This window comes from Lepisma saccharinum, chromosome 24 (genome assembly GCF_977018435.1).
Source record: "Lepisma saccharinum chromosome 24, izLepSacc3.1, whole genome shotgun sequence".
In the NCBI taxonomy this organism is placed as follows: domain Eukaryota; kingdom Metazoa; phylum Arthropoda; class Insecta; order Zygentoma; family Lepismatidae; genus Lepisma; species Lepisma saccharinum.
In genome coordinates this window covers 53,705,211-53,717,070 of record NC_139252.1, presented here as the reverse complement: position 1 = coordinate 53,717,070, position 11,860 = coordinate 53,705,211, and the positions used below count along the sequence as shown (strand labels likewise).

Genomic DNA, 11,860 nt, shown 5'->3' with positions numbered 1-11,860 from the left:
GAACTAACCTATGTATTTGCAATGAACAAGGCTGTTCACGTGTTCAGCCATTGACTGTTACAAGGTTTGCTTTGTCACCCTAATGGGAAAATCCTCTACAGAGTGGCTGAATTATAGTAAATACTGCTATACTGCTAGGGCATAATTCATCTCCAAGAAATGGAGCACAGATTTTTGCACTGGAAGTTGTAAGATACTTGTTTTACACAGTAAGAAGTGAATATGCTGTCGCTTCCGCGGCTCATGCTAAGTTGACGGGACGAGCAGAAGCCCCGCCTGCACGCATTTCTAAGTGATGACGTCAGACGACCTCCTGTCTGTGGAGAGGACGTTTTCAAATCCGTGACGTAGTAGGTGAATTTCAGCGGTGTTTGAAGGCGTGTTTCTCGAGAACCGAAACAAATATCGCCGAGATATTTTGCACATCTCATGTTTGTGTCATTATCTGTAAAATGAATGGATTTAAAACGTTTTTCATGTCAAAGTGGAAATGTCCATTGTCCATTCATGGAAAGGTAATGTGTCATTTTACCCGGAAATACAAAACAAATCCATGTTGTTTCAAGCTCATCAGATGGAATTGTACACCTCTTTTATTCAACTCTTGAGTTTCGTCAGAACAGGCAACTCGTATTTAGGGGTCTTATGATTGATTGATTGAGTTGGTGTTTAAGTCCACTTTATGCACAGCAAGGCTAATCGGGACTATGTGCCTCCACCGGGTATAGAACCAGGGCCACATTTGGACACTAACCACTCCTACTGTTGCAAGTTCACGTAGTCAGTTTAAATTCAATGAAATTTAAGTAATGAAAACATTGTGAAAGTGTTATGTTTAATTATAAGTTTAGGTATTATGTCGCATCAAAATTATTTTGTTAATCATGATTATATATATCAGTTGATATCTCATTTATTTATTGATTAATTTATTTTACTTTGCTTTGCCACCACTTTTGGCTAATTGCGATGTTGAGGATTAGTGGTGATATTATGAAGTTGATGAAGGGACACCCAAAAAGAACATCCTACCCAGGCCAGGATTCGAACCTGGGACCCCTGGCACCGTAGCATGCTGTGCTAACCACTCCACCACGGAGGTCAGTCAGCAAGTACCTCTTTTATGTTTTCCAGTTTGTTAGTAAAACATTTTGTGTTGAACATGTATTTCAATTATTCTCCCTGATCAGAGTTGGCAAAATTTGAAAGTCACACACGTCACAAGAAACATAATTTTGTCAAAAGAAAAGTGTATCAAAACCAAACCTGCAAGGAATTGAAACAGCACTTGCCTGGTACATTTGACAAAAATATGGGCAAAATACTAACAGACACTTCACAGAGTTTGCTTGTCAATGACTCCCAAGATGTATTTTCACTGTACAAAGGCATCACACACTGATTACCATGCAACAATAACGGTCTACGAACAACAGCTGGAATATTTCATGGTCAGTATGTGAATCTTGCTCCAAAATAATTTATGAAAAAAAAAGAAATGTCATTTTATTCACAAATATATGAATCAAAATTACTTTCACATTTTCCATTCAAATGTCACACACATCACCATGGAATTGCCCATAAGTGTCTACGTTGCAGCGATAGCAAATACTTTTGAAACAGCAATTATCAATTTTTACCTGTGAAATTTTGAACTTGTTCCTTCCCTAAAATCAGTAGCATCAAGATCACGATGTAATTACATTAAACTGGTATATGTATGTATGCAGTAGCGTACGCAGGATTTCATCAAGGGGGGGTTATTTCGAAAACTTTCTACAAATTCACATTACCATTGTTTTATTATACTTTAATTAATTAATTAATATTACTTATAATTAATTAAATAAATTACTACTAATAATACTACTAATGCAGCTGCTGTTACTACTTATATCACTACTATTGTTAAGTAGTAGAGATCTACATAAATATATTTATGAAAGCAATATAACAAAATTACATTTTTTTTGTTTCTTTGTTACGAAATAATTGTCTAGTCAACGGTTATTTGTATATGATAGGTGAGACATTTCAAGTGTGAAGAAAATCCATAAAAACAAGCAAATATATTAAATTTATTGAAATAATCAAAATATGAAACTCATTCAAGGAGCCGCGGTGGTCTAGTCTGACAACCTCATGGGGGATCCGGGTTCAATTCCTGGAATTGGTTGGAATTTATCTGGCCTTGTCTCCGCACTCAGCCTAATATCAATGGGTACCTGAGAGCAATCCTGGGGGATAAAGGCTGCAGGAGCATGGTGCTGATCACATCACCGGCAAAGTGGCAGAGATCGAGAATGTGTGGGGCCCACCACACCACTACGTGTGCCTTCATGGCACGGTGCTATATGCACGGGAAAATTTACATTTAGGGAACTCACCCAGGATGATGATGAAGCGCGAGAATACGTGTTGCTAAATTCCACTCAATCTATGTTTTCGTTCAAAAGTAAGTTTATAGATATTCCAACACATTTATCACTTCTAGGTGATTCACAAAGAACTTCTTCAACATTATTTAATGATGTGGATGTAGACTCAGCATCACTTGAGAGTTCACAAGGGGATGTAAAATCAGTACCGGGAAGAACGTTTGCAACAAGGTCGGCACACTGCAACGAAGCAAGGAATTTTCACAATTCTCGCGAGAGTCGCTGCGCGACTTTTTGCAAAAAAAATTGCAAAATTGAACTTTACGGCCGCTTAGATTGTGTTTGGAATGTTATGTTTTTCTCCATGCTGCATGGGAATAATAATTCAAATTATTATTAGTAGTAGTAGACTGTTATTATTATTACTGTTTTTATTAATTTTTTCTACAGCCGTTTCCATAATATTTCAAAAGCTCAAGGGGGGGTTTAAACCTGGTAACCCCCCCCTTGCGTACGCCACTGTATGTATGTATGTATATGTGTGTGTGTATATATATATTACAGGGTGAGTCAAAAGTCTTTGGACACCCTTTTATTATGAAACCTGACAGGAAAATGTGAAATCTGGTAATGGGAGATGGTAGTAGAGGGAGGGGGAGGGCAACTTGTAGGGTACATGGTGACTATGGCCGCCATCTTGTTGAATGCAGGTTCGAAATTTCAAATGGGAAGGGGGCATGTAGAATATCAAATTACACTAGCGCGAGCTCAGGAATTCAAAAGTGTAATTGTTTCTTTGATATCTTGTATCATTTGCAAGTTATGAACACTCAAAGTTTGAAAATCACCTACCAACAGCACGCTAGAGCACATGTTCTATGTGATGGCGATCATGTCCTATGCACAACTGTAGACGTCTTATCCACTCTTGACTGCACATGCAGGAGAATTTCCAGTGAAATGTGGTCACACGGGTGCTTAATGCATTCTTGTAGGTGCTTTATATCGCAGGGTTTCTCAGCATACACCATCTGCTTGAGATGGTCCCACAGATAGAAATCGAGGGGTCTGAGGTCAGGTGATCTGGGCAGCCATTCCATGGCGACCAATCCACTTCCCTGGGAATTGTGCATCGAGCCATTAATGCACACCAATGCCATAGTGGGGAGGGGCCCCATCATGTTGAAAATAAGAGGGAAAGTTGCATCGGGGTTTAGAATGGAAGAAAAAACATGTTCCTGAATGAGCGTCAGGTACTCTTGCTTAAATATTCCATTTTTCTCTTCTGAGAATGATTTCCTTGGTAGAGCAGATCTTTTTACACAATTTGTAGTGGTTTGCACTCTAAATATGCTAGATATGAATATGTGCTTTTTCCTGTTCGCAGATTGATTGCACAGATAGGTTAATAGAGATTGTAGTTCAAAGTGAAATCCAAACTGCTGTGCAATGTGCCTCCACCAGGTATCGAACCTGGGATCCCTTGATTACAAGGTGACATTACCACTATACCCTGCATGGTTTTTGTGTATGAATATTGTTGTGAACTTAATTTGGTTTATTCAGTTAGTGTGTATTGTGCAGTAAAAATTAAAACCACCATGCTAAAGGTCCCGGGTTCGATCCCCAGCCGGTTCAAATCCGGGAACTTTTCTAACGTTGGAAGCGGCCCCGGCACCCACCCAGTGTCGAATAACATGGGTATCTGGGGGAAACCCTGGGGGGGGGGGTAAAGGCAGTCAAGGGTGTGATGCTGATCACATCACTCCCACTCACGACCGGATCAAGAAAGTGTGGGGTGTTACCGCCGCAGCCCCTATACGCCTTCATGGCATGGTGCTAAGCACTGGAGAACACTTTACCTTTACCTTTTATGGAGAAAGAATTCATTACAAGATGTATACTCGAACGTAATATGGGTACTGTTGATATACTTACATTCATTATTATGAGTTACATATGCAACATTTTCAAACAATGGCGATATTCATCTTCTATTATTCATTTGTTCCTAAGTTATTTTCTCAGCCATTGGCCAAAGTCGACAGAGTTTTGTCTGACAGGGTCGGAAAAAGAAGAAGAAAAACAAAAGTGCAAATTGTATGTACATCATGTCCCAAAAAGTACTTTACAACTTTGATGTCACACAGCACATCTTGTAATTTACATAGAAGAATATACTTTGTTGTAGGTAATTCACAAACTCCTAAAAGTTTTTTTTTCTTTGGTCAGGTATTGAATAAGATGGTGCACCACCACACTGCACCTTAGAGGTGAAATATGTTCTGGACAGGACATTTCCAGCAAGTTGGATTGCCTGGCCTCCTAGGTCCCCTGACATTACACCCCGGACTTTTTTGTGGGGCTATGTCAAAGACTTAGTGTAGAGCACTCCTGTCATTGACACTAATAATTTGAAGGCCAGAATAAGAGCTGCCATCACCAACAGTTGACAGGAATATGCTAGAGGTGGTATGGACAGAGTAAAAATTTCAATTAGATGTTGTATGCACCACCACATGCGTGCATATTGAAGTAGACTAAAGCACAAGAAAACTTCATGCTTTGGTAATTCAAAGGGGACATGGTATTTTTCTTTATGTCAATTACAAGTTGTCCTGCATGACATCAATGTTGTAAAAGCACCTTGTAACCTGTACTTCTTAGTTAAGTTCTGCATTGACTTTTTCCACATCATTCAGCCATTCCATTTTTAGTGCAGGAGAGTGAAAAAGAAGCTTTAGAAACTTCAAATGCAAACAGCTTGCAGAATTCACTTGACCATGAATTCAGTGGATGATCTGCTTATGATGAAAATTACTTGCAAGATATCAACCCCGAAAAAGCAGTAAAATTATATTGTGTGTTCACTAGATCTGTACCTGGCTTCCGGTAGTAGTAGTGTGGTTAGAAGTCCTGTTGTGCAACATGGAGCAACATGTTGAATTCTTACTGAAACATTCAGCATTTTTAAACAGACAGTATTTGTAATAAGCAAATGTTCTTAACGTTATTTTTTATAATTTTAATTCTTATGAAAGTGAAAAAAAATAATGTCTTTAATCAAATTGTATTTGTTTTCATTAATTGAAATGTAATTTAGTGACTAAGTTTTCCATTTTTATGACTAAGCTTGATGCACTGGGAGTGATCTGAATTGAAACCAAATGATAACCTCAAGTTGCAAACACTGATATACATTGAAATTCACCATAACAGCCACCTTCTGTCCCTCCAATCTTGCCACTGAAAATTCATAGTAAAAGTCATGGCCTCTGGACATTATCCTGATATTTTTTCATACACATTTTGGATATGAAAACAATATTCTTGGACTAGATTTAGGCATATCAAAGGTCTCGTTCACACATTTGTTTATTACATGTACCCCTCTCTCACACAAGACGTCTACACATCTGAAAATTTTATATATTCACATGCATATCCATTATGACCAGAGTATGCATGCATGGAATTTGGGCTCATTCTTTACTACCGTATTTGAACATTGCAACTTCCTGGATGCAAACTGGCATGGTGAGCGAGACAAGCAAGGCTTTTATCTTGCCTTGTGTGCATCCATGAGTCGCTGAAAAACAATGCTCCTATGCAGAATACTGTGCCTTTGGTAAGGTGACTAGACTATTAGCTGAGACAGTCCCTTTTTTTGAGTTTGTCTCAATTTTTTTTAACAAAACAAGATGCTGAAATGTAATTTTTTGGTGACAATATATAATATGTATAGTAACACTGTTAACCTTGGTTCCATGTTAATAAAATGAAATGAAATGCTGAGCAAGGCAAAAACTAGTTTATTGTGAATTTTTGCCTGAAGAAGACCCTGTTGGAGGGTGGAAATGTTATGTTTTTATTGTATATTTTTTATACAATAAAATGTTTGCCTTGGTCAGCATTACTGCAACAATACACCTTCTCTACAATTACTATGAATTATGGCCTAGTGATATGTAAGCATTCACATCTGACTACAGTGCAGTTTATATGAAAAATATTGGAGTTTCTTCTCTGTTTATCTGGAACCAGACACAGATCCATGGGGAGGACAATATGGGTGATTGCCCTCCCAACTGCCAGTTTTTTTTGTTTTGTTTTTCGTTTTTTAAAAGTATATATATTTTTATGCCTAATATCTTTGAAGACTCAAATGTTCTGTCTGATCAAGTTTATCAGGCTGGAGAATATTTTTTAAAGTTTGATTCATGTCCACTTTGTGCTCATGATAGGATAATTGGGACTGGACCTACAGTTTAAGTTCTCCTCCGTGGCCATGCGGTCTAAGGTGCTGTGCTTTGGACTCAAGACTGTGGGACAGCATGGGTTGGAATCCACCTGTGTTCTGGGTTTTTGGCTGTGTATAGGACCGGTGGCAACCCACCATCGTGAGGAAATTGGGGAGCTACGAGAGAGTAGCGTAACCCAGTTTGGGAAATCCTCTAATGGCTGAGGGTTTGACATGTTGACTTCACATCACCCCATTACCAGTTAAAGATCTCCACACCTCTAGGTAGGAAGATGGGGGGAGACTGGCAGTCGGGAGATAGGCCAAGATCCTTAGAGGGCTATCAAGCCAAGGGATAAGTTTAAGTTAAGTACCAATAGTTTATATTTAGATTCACACCACTGTGAAAGGTGCCTCAAAATGGGATCCAACTCAATATCCCTTAAGATAATAGGTTTTTGTTTTCTTTCTTTATTCACTTTACACCTCATATCTAATCATTGAGCTTACCTTACCAATGTAAGAATAACCCTCTATTTCAGCCCTGGACCACATTGTTGCAAAATATGAAGCTTGGAAAATAGTTTAAGTGTAGATTAGAATTGATTCTCAGTTTAAGTGAGGAACCCCACTGAAATTCGCCCCTCCCTGGACATCTAATTGACATCAATGGATCTGATCTGGCTGTTCCTTGGAGATATGTGCTGTGTGGGATATTCGCCTTACTTTTCATTATCGTCTTTGCAATTAGCCAACAGTGTCAGAAAAGCAATACACAATTAGTAATACAGAGGTTGTTCCGCCTACGTTTGGCCAATTTCGTTCCTCCCACCCTGCACTCAGAATGAACTCACCCAACCTTGGTCAAGCATGTTTGTCAGTGTAGTGTGTGAGCTGTAAAAGTGTGGTTGTGTTTTCTCACTGGGCTAAAAATCCCGCCAAAACTGAGCCGCTTTTTGGGAGGAGTGCGTTGTATAACTTTCCAAGTGTTTGCATTTTCTCGCTTGGCCAAAAATGCTGCCAAAACAGTTGCTTTTCGGAAGGTTTTTTTGTAGCCTTTTATGACGCAAAGTTCAGTGTGTCAATGATCAGGAAGTAGTGTAAGAGCAAGAATTGTGACGTTAGTTTGACTTTATTCAAGAATGTGATCGGCAAGTACAAGGATTGCATGGCCCCAGCGTTCGGTTCTCCAACAAAGGGGACGAGAACATGGCCGTGCACACAAGCAAACCACCAGTATGCAGGCGAAACTTCGCAGAATGGGCATGCAAGAGAATCCACCGACCCAAAGACAGATGGAAAATCATCTAAATATGTCTTTGGAAACTGTTAACAGCACCTTGCACTTGCATACTGGTGGTGGCTTGTGTGCACGGCCGTGTTCTCGTCCCCTTTGTTGGAGAACCGAACGCTGGGGCCATGCAATCCTTATACTTGCCGATCACATTCTTGAATAAAGTCAAACTAACGTCACAATTCTTGCTCTTACACTACTTCCTGATCATTGACACACTGAACTTTGCGTCATAAAAGGCTACAACATAACCTTCCCAAAAGCAACTGTTTTGGCAACATTTTCGGCCAAGCGAGAAAATGCAAACACTTGGAAAGTTATACAACGCACTCCTCCCAAAAAGCGGCTCAGTTTTGGCGGGATTTTTGGCCCAGTAAGAAAACACAACCGCTCTTTTACAGCTCACACACTACACTGACAAACATGCCTGACCAAGGTTGGGTGAGTTCATTCTGAGTGCAGGGGGGGAGGAACGAAATTGGCCAAACGTAGACGGAACAACCTCTGTACACATGGGAATTAGTGCCCCTTCCTATATGGGCTATGATGAGTGATGACCAACAAATCGACATCACATCCAGGTTTGGTTGAATAACCTATGATTAGGAACATGGAAAATATAAAGTCGTACTAGAGTTTTCACAATTAAAGATAATCTTGCATTAAAGGTTCAAACTTGTTTAATCTTCAAAATACATGTATGTTTTAGTGATTCGTTTCACCACTGTCCTCCTCAATGATCCATAGGAATTTAAAAGTGTCCTTTGCTCTTGCAAACACTATTAGCGTGTTCTCATGAAGTGTACAATCACTCGTTGCTGTTCACATTTTCGTGCGAGATAATGGTTTTAAAATACTCACCAGCTGATTTGAATGCTACATCTAACTCTGCCTCGTGCTTTGTGAAGAAGGGTTGCACGAGATGCTTATACATGAAAGTTGATCCCTCAAGCGATGGGATGAAACAGAAGCTCATGAACAAATATTTGAGCAGCCAGTAGGTGCTGAGGGATGTTAAAGGGAAGCCAATGATGAATTCACACATGTATAGGGAAGAGAAAATGATCCAGTACGTAATCCATTTGACAGCTGCAGCTTTTGTTCGTTGTTCAATTTCATTCACAGACGCAAATGCCGGATAGATGAAGCACATGAAATTGCACAAGAATTTTGTACCAAAATTGACTGTAATGGACAGCATTAGAGTTAAAAGTGAGCTGAAGTATATGATGGCTCTGCTAACATTGGTGTTTCCTTCCAGGCTGTTTGATGGTCCCAAAGTGATACGTCCGCTTCCTTGGAAAGTGTGTAGATTTGATACATCTTGTGCGGGAATTAATTGACCACCTAAATGTTTGTTCAACTTATTTCTTTCATCAGTAGGTTCAGGAATTTCATCACGATTATGTCCATAGTCATCCATTGTGTCACTGAAATACTTATCAATTTGCCCCAAAAATATCAAACAATGTGAAAATTAGACACTATGGTTTTTCTTTCCATTTCCACACTTCTATTTTTGTTTGCATTGATTTCACAATGTCAATCATAATTTACATTATTTTGCACAGATTGCCTTACATTCCAAAACAAACTTTGTTGACACTGTTTGATCCAGAGCTGCTCTGATGATATCTTTCATTTACCTCATCTATTCCTTCTCCACATCTGAAAGAGGCATCTGTAAAAAATATTAACATACGTTTACAGCGGAAATAAATTTTATGTAAAATAAAAAATTACACTACTGGTGAGCGCAAACAATTGATTAAAATGAATGGCAGAGAATGTTTAGTGTTCAGTTTACAATCTACCACCTAAGTTCCTTTGTTTGACATCCAGCTTAGGCATGAGTGTTCTTTGTAGTGTCCCTTCATCAATTTCATCTAATCATCATTCAATCTCAATATTGCAATTAGCCAAAGTGGCCTTTCTCCACAGATTCCAGAGACAGAGTATAACTAGTCTAAAATGGGTGTTTTCATTATTCTATATTTTTGTTATTTTATGATTCTTTCCTGCCACTTTGGCTAATTGCAATATTGAGATTGAATGATGATTAGATGAAATTGATGAAGGGACACTACAAAGAAAGGAGTGGCCAGAGCAAAGTAGTGCCAGGTGCATTACATTTTATATACATTTTTATGAATTTTTTAAAGTAAACATTTTTTCAATAGGCAATATACAATTAATGAACACTTTGTGGGTCACGCAAGAAAATTTACGTTGATGGTCATGCAAGGTGTCAAAAACTGGGTTTTTAAAAGATGCTAAAATAATGGTCTAAAATGCCAAATCCTCAATTTTTAAGATTAGATCTTTTCTTTCAACAACTGAGATTCCATAAAACTATAAAATTTTAATCCTCCTCTGTGGCTGTGCGGTCTACAGTGCAGTGCTTTGGGCTCCAACTGCAGGACGGCATGGGTTCAAGTCCACCTGAGTTCAGTCTCTGGGTTCTCGGCCTGTGTATAGGACAGGTGGCAACCCACCATCATGAGGAAATGAGGGACCTATGAGTGAGTAGCGTAACCTGGTCTCTGATATCTCCTACAATGGCTTAGGGTTTGATTTGCTGACCCCATGTCATCCCATCACCGACTGAAGAACTCCACACCTCTAGGTAGGATTGTGGGAAGGAGACTGGCAGTCAGGAGATAGGGCAAGGCCCTTTAAGGGCTGTCGGGCCATGGGTTGTTGTTATAAAATTATAAAAAGATATCCTTCATTTGTCAGGCACGGAACGGCAGACCGGATTTTCACTAAAAACTAGATAATCTTAGTCACACATGGACTCAGACAGCAAGTAGCTTCAACAAACCCTCCCTATCAGCTCGAAGATCTTACTAACACTGAAAACAAAATAATGGTGTAAAAGAGGAAGGTTAGAGACTCAATTAGACAGAGAGAGGGTGTTCACAAAACAATCCTTGATAAATAATGACTTTAAAACCACACACCTGGAACTAGAGTCCGTGCGTGACCAACATGGGGTTAATGAAAATAACCTAAAAATTTCCTAATAGGATCAAAATCATCATTAATTGCAAAATCTGAAACTTAATCCTCATAAAAGACATTTCCACGGTGCAACATAATTCGACACAGGTACAAGTAAAACTCAGCAATGAAGAAAACATGACAGCTTGTGATTGAAATTTGAAAGAGATGATTACAACACACATGTAAAAGAGACGCAGTGTGATTGTAGCCTGTTGTTAATTCACAATGGAATTTTACAGTAAACAAAGGGTTATACCTATGATCCACCTTACTGGACAGAAATTGTATGATGGACTTTGCAGTGATATACTCTAATTAGTGCACAAAAATTTACACTCAAGAGTAGGACAAGAATGATAAATTTCACGCTTTTTCAAAAGTCAACTTACCATAGAAATGGGCACTCCTGGCTGCATAACGTGAAGCTCTGGAATGTATCCTGCTCAGAATCCACACTTGTGGCCTCGTTATTGGTAATGTGGAAGGGAAGGGGATGGAATGACTTGATTAAATTTTTGAAAATTGGGACAGAAATCAGGATAAGGTTGTTGGAAGATGAATTAAGGAATGAGGGGTAGATATGAGAAGTGATCTGCGAATCCTTTTTTACATCAGCCCTACACAAGTAACAAGATGAAAAGATGTAAGTTTGTTAGGAAAATGTACACTAGCATAAAAAATTGCACCCTTGAATGCATGTGGGTAAATAGCCCTTTATAAAAAAATCTTACCTAAGAGTTAAGAAAGGGGTGTCCTTGGGAAAATTTATAAGAACATGGTTGTAAATGGACCTGCATAGGACAAACACAACACATTAAAAAGTTAAAAATACCCTAAAAACTTCCTCCCAGACGGTGGAAGAGCCCAGCTCTTCTTAAAAAGCTAAAAAGATTTGTTAAAAAAACTGACATCATCTCCCAACAGGGAGATTCATTCTGA

General features: G+C 38.9%; 2 protein-coding genes across 2 annotated transcripts in view; both read right to left on the bottom strand.

Annotated features, from left to right (window-relative positions):
* Positions 1–8,626: 8,626 nt before the first annotated feature.
* Positions 8,627–11,860, bottom strand: part of LOC145978097 (PAX-interacting protein 1-like) — a 28,255-nt gene continuing 25,021 nt past the window's right edge. Inside the window, exons 8-9 of the mRNA XM_083110538.1 lie at positions 11,311–11,538; positions 8,627–9,596 (exon numbers count right to left, since the gene is read on the bottom strand). Coding sequence (XP_082966664.1) covers positions 11,533–11,538 — 6 coding nt within the window. The 3' untranslated portion in view covers positions 8,627–9,596; positions 11,311–11,532. The remainder of the gene's footprint in view (positions 9,597–11,310; positions 11,539–11,860) is intronic.
* LOC145978186 (uncharacterized) lies at positions 8,724–9,338 on the bottom strand. The gene has a single exon (XM_083110626.1). The coding sequence runs from the start codon at positions 9,336–9,338 to the stop codon at positions 8,724–8,726; it is 615 nt and encodes a 204-aa protein (XP_082966752.1).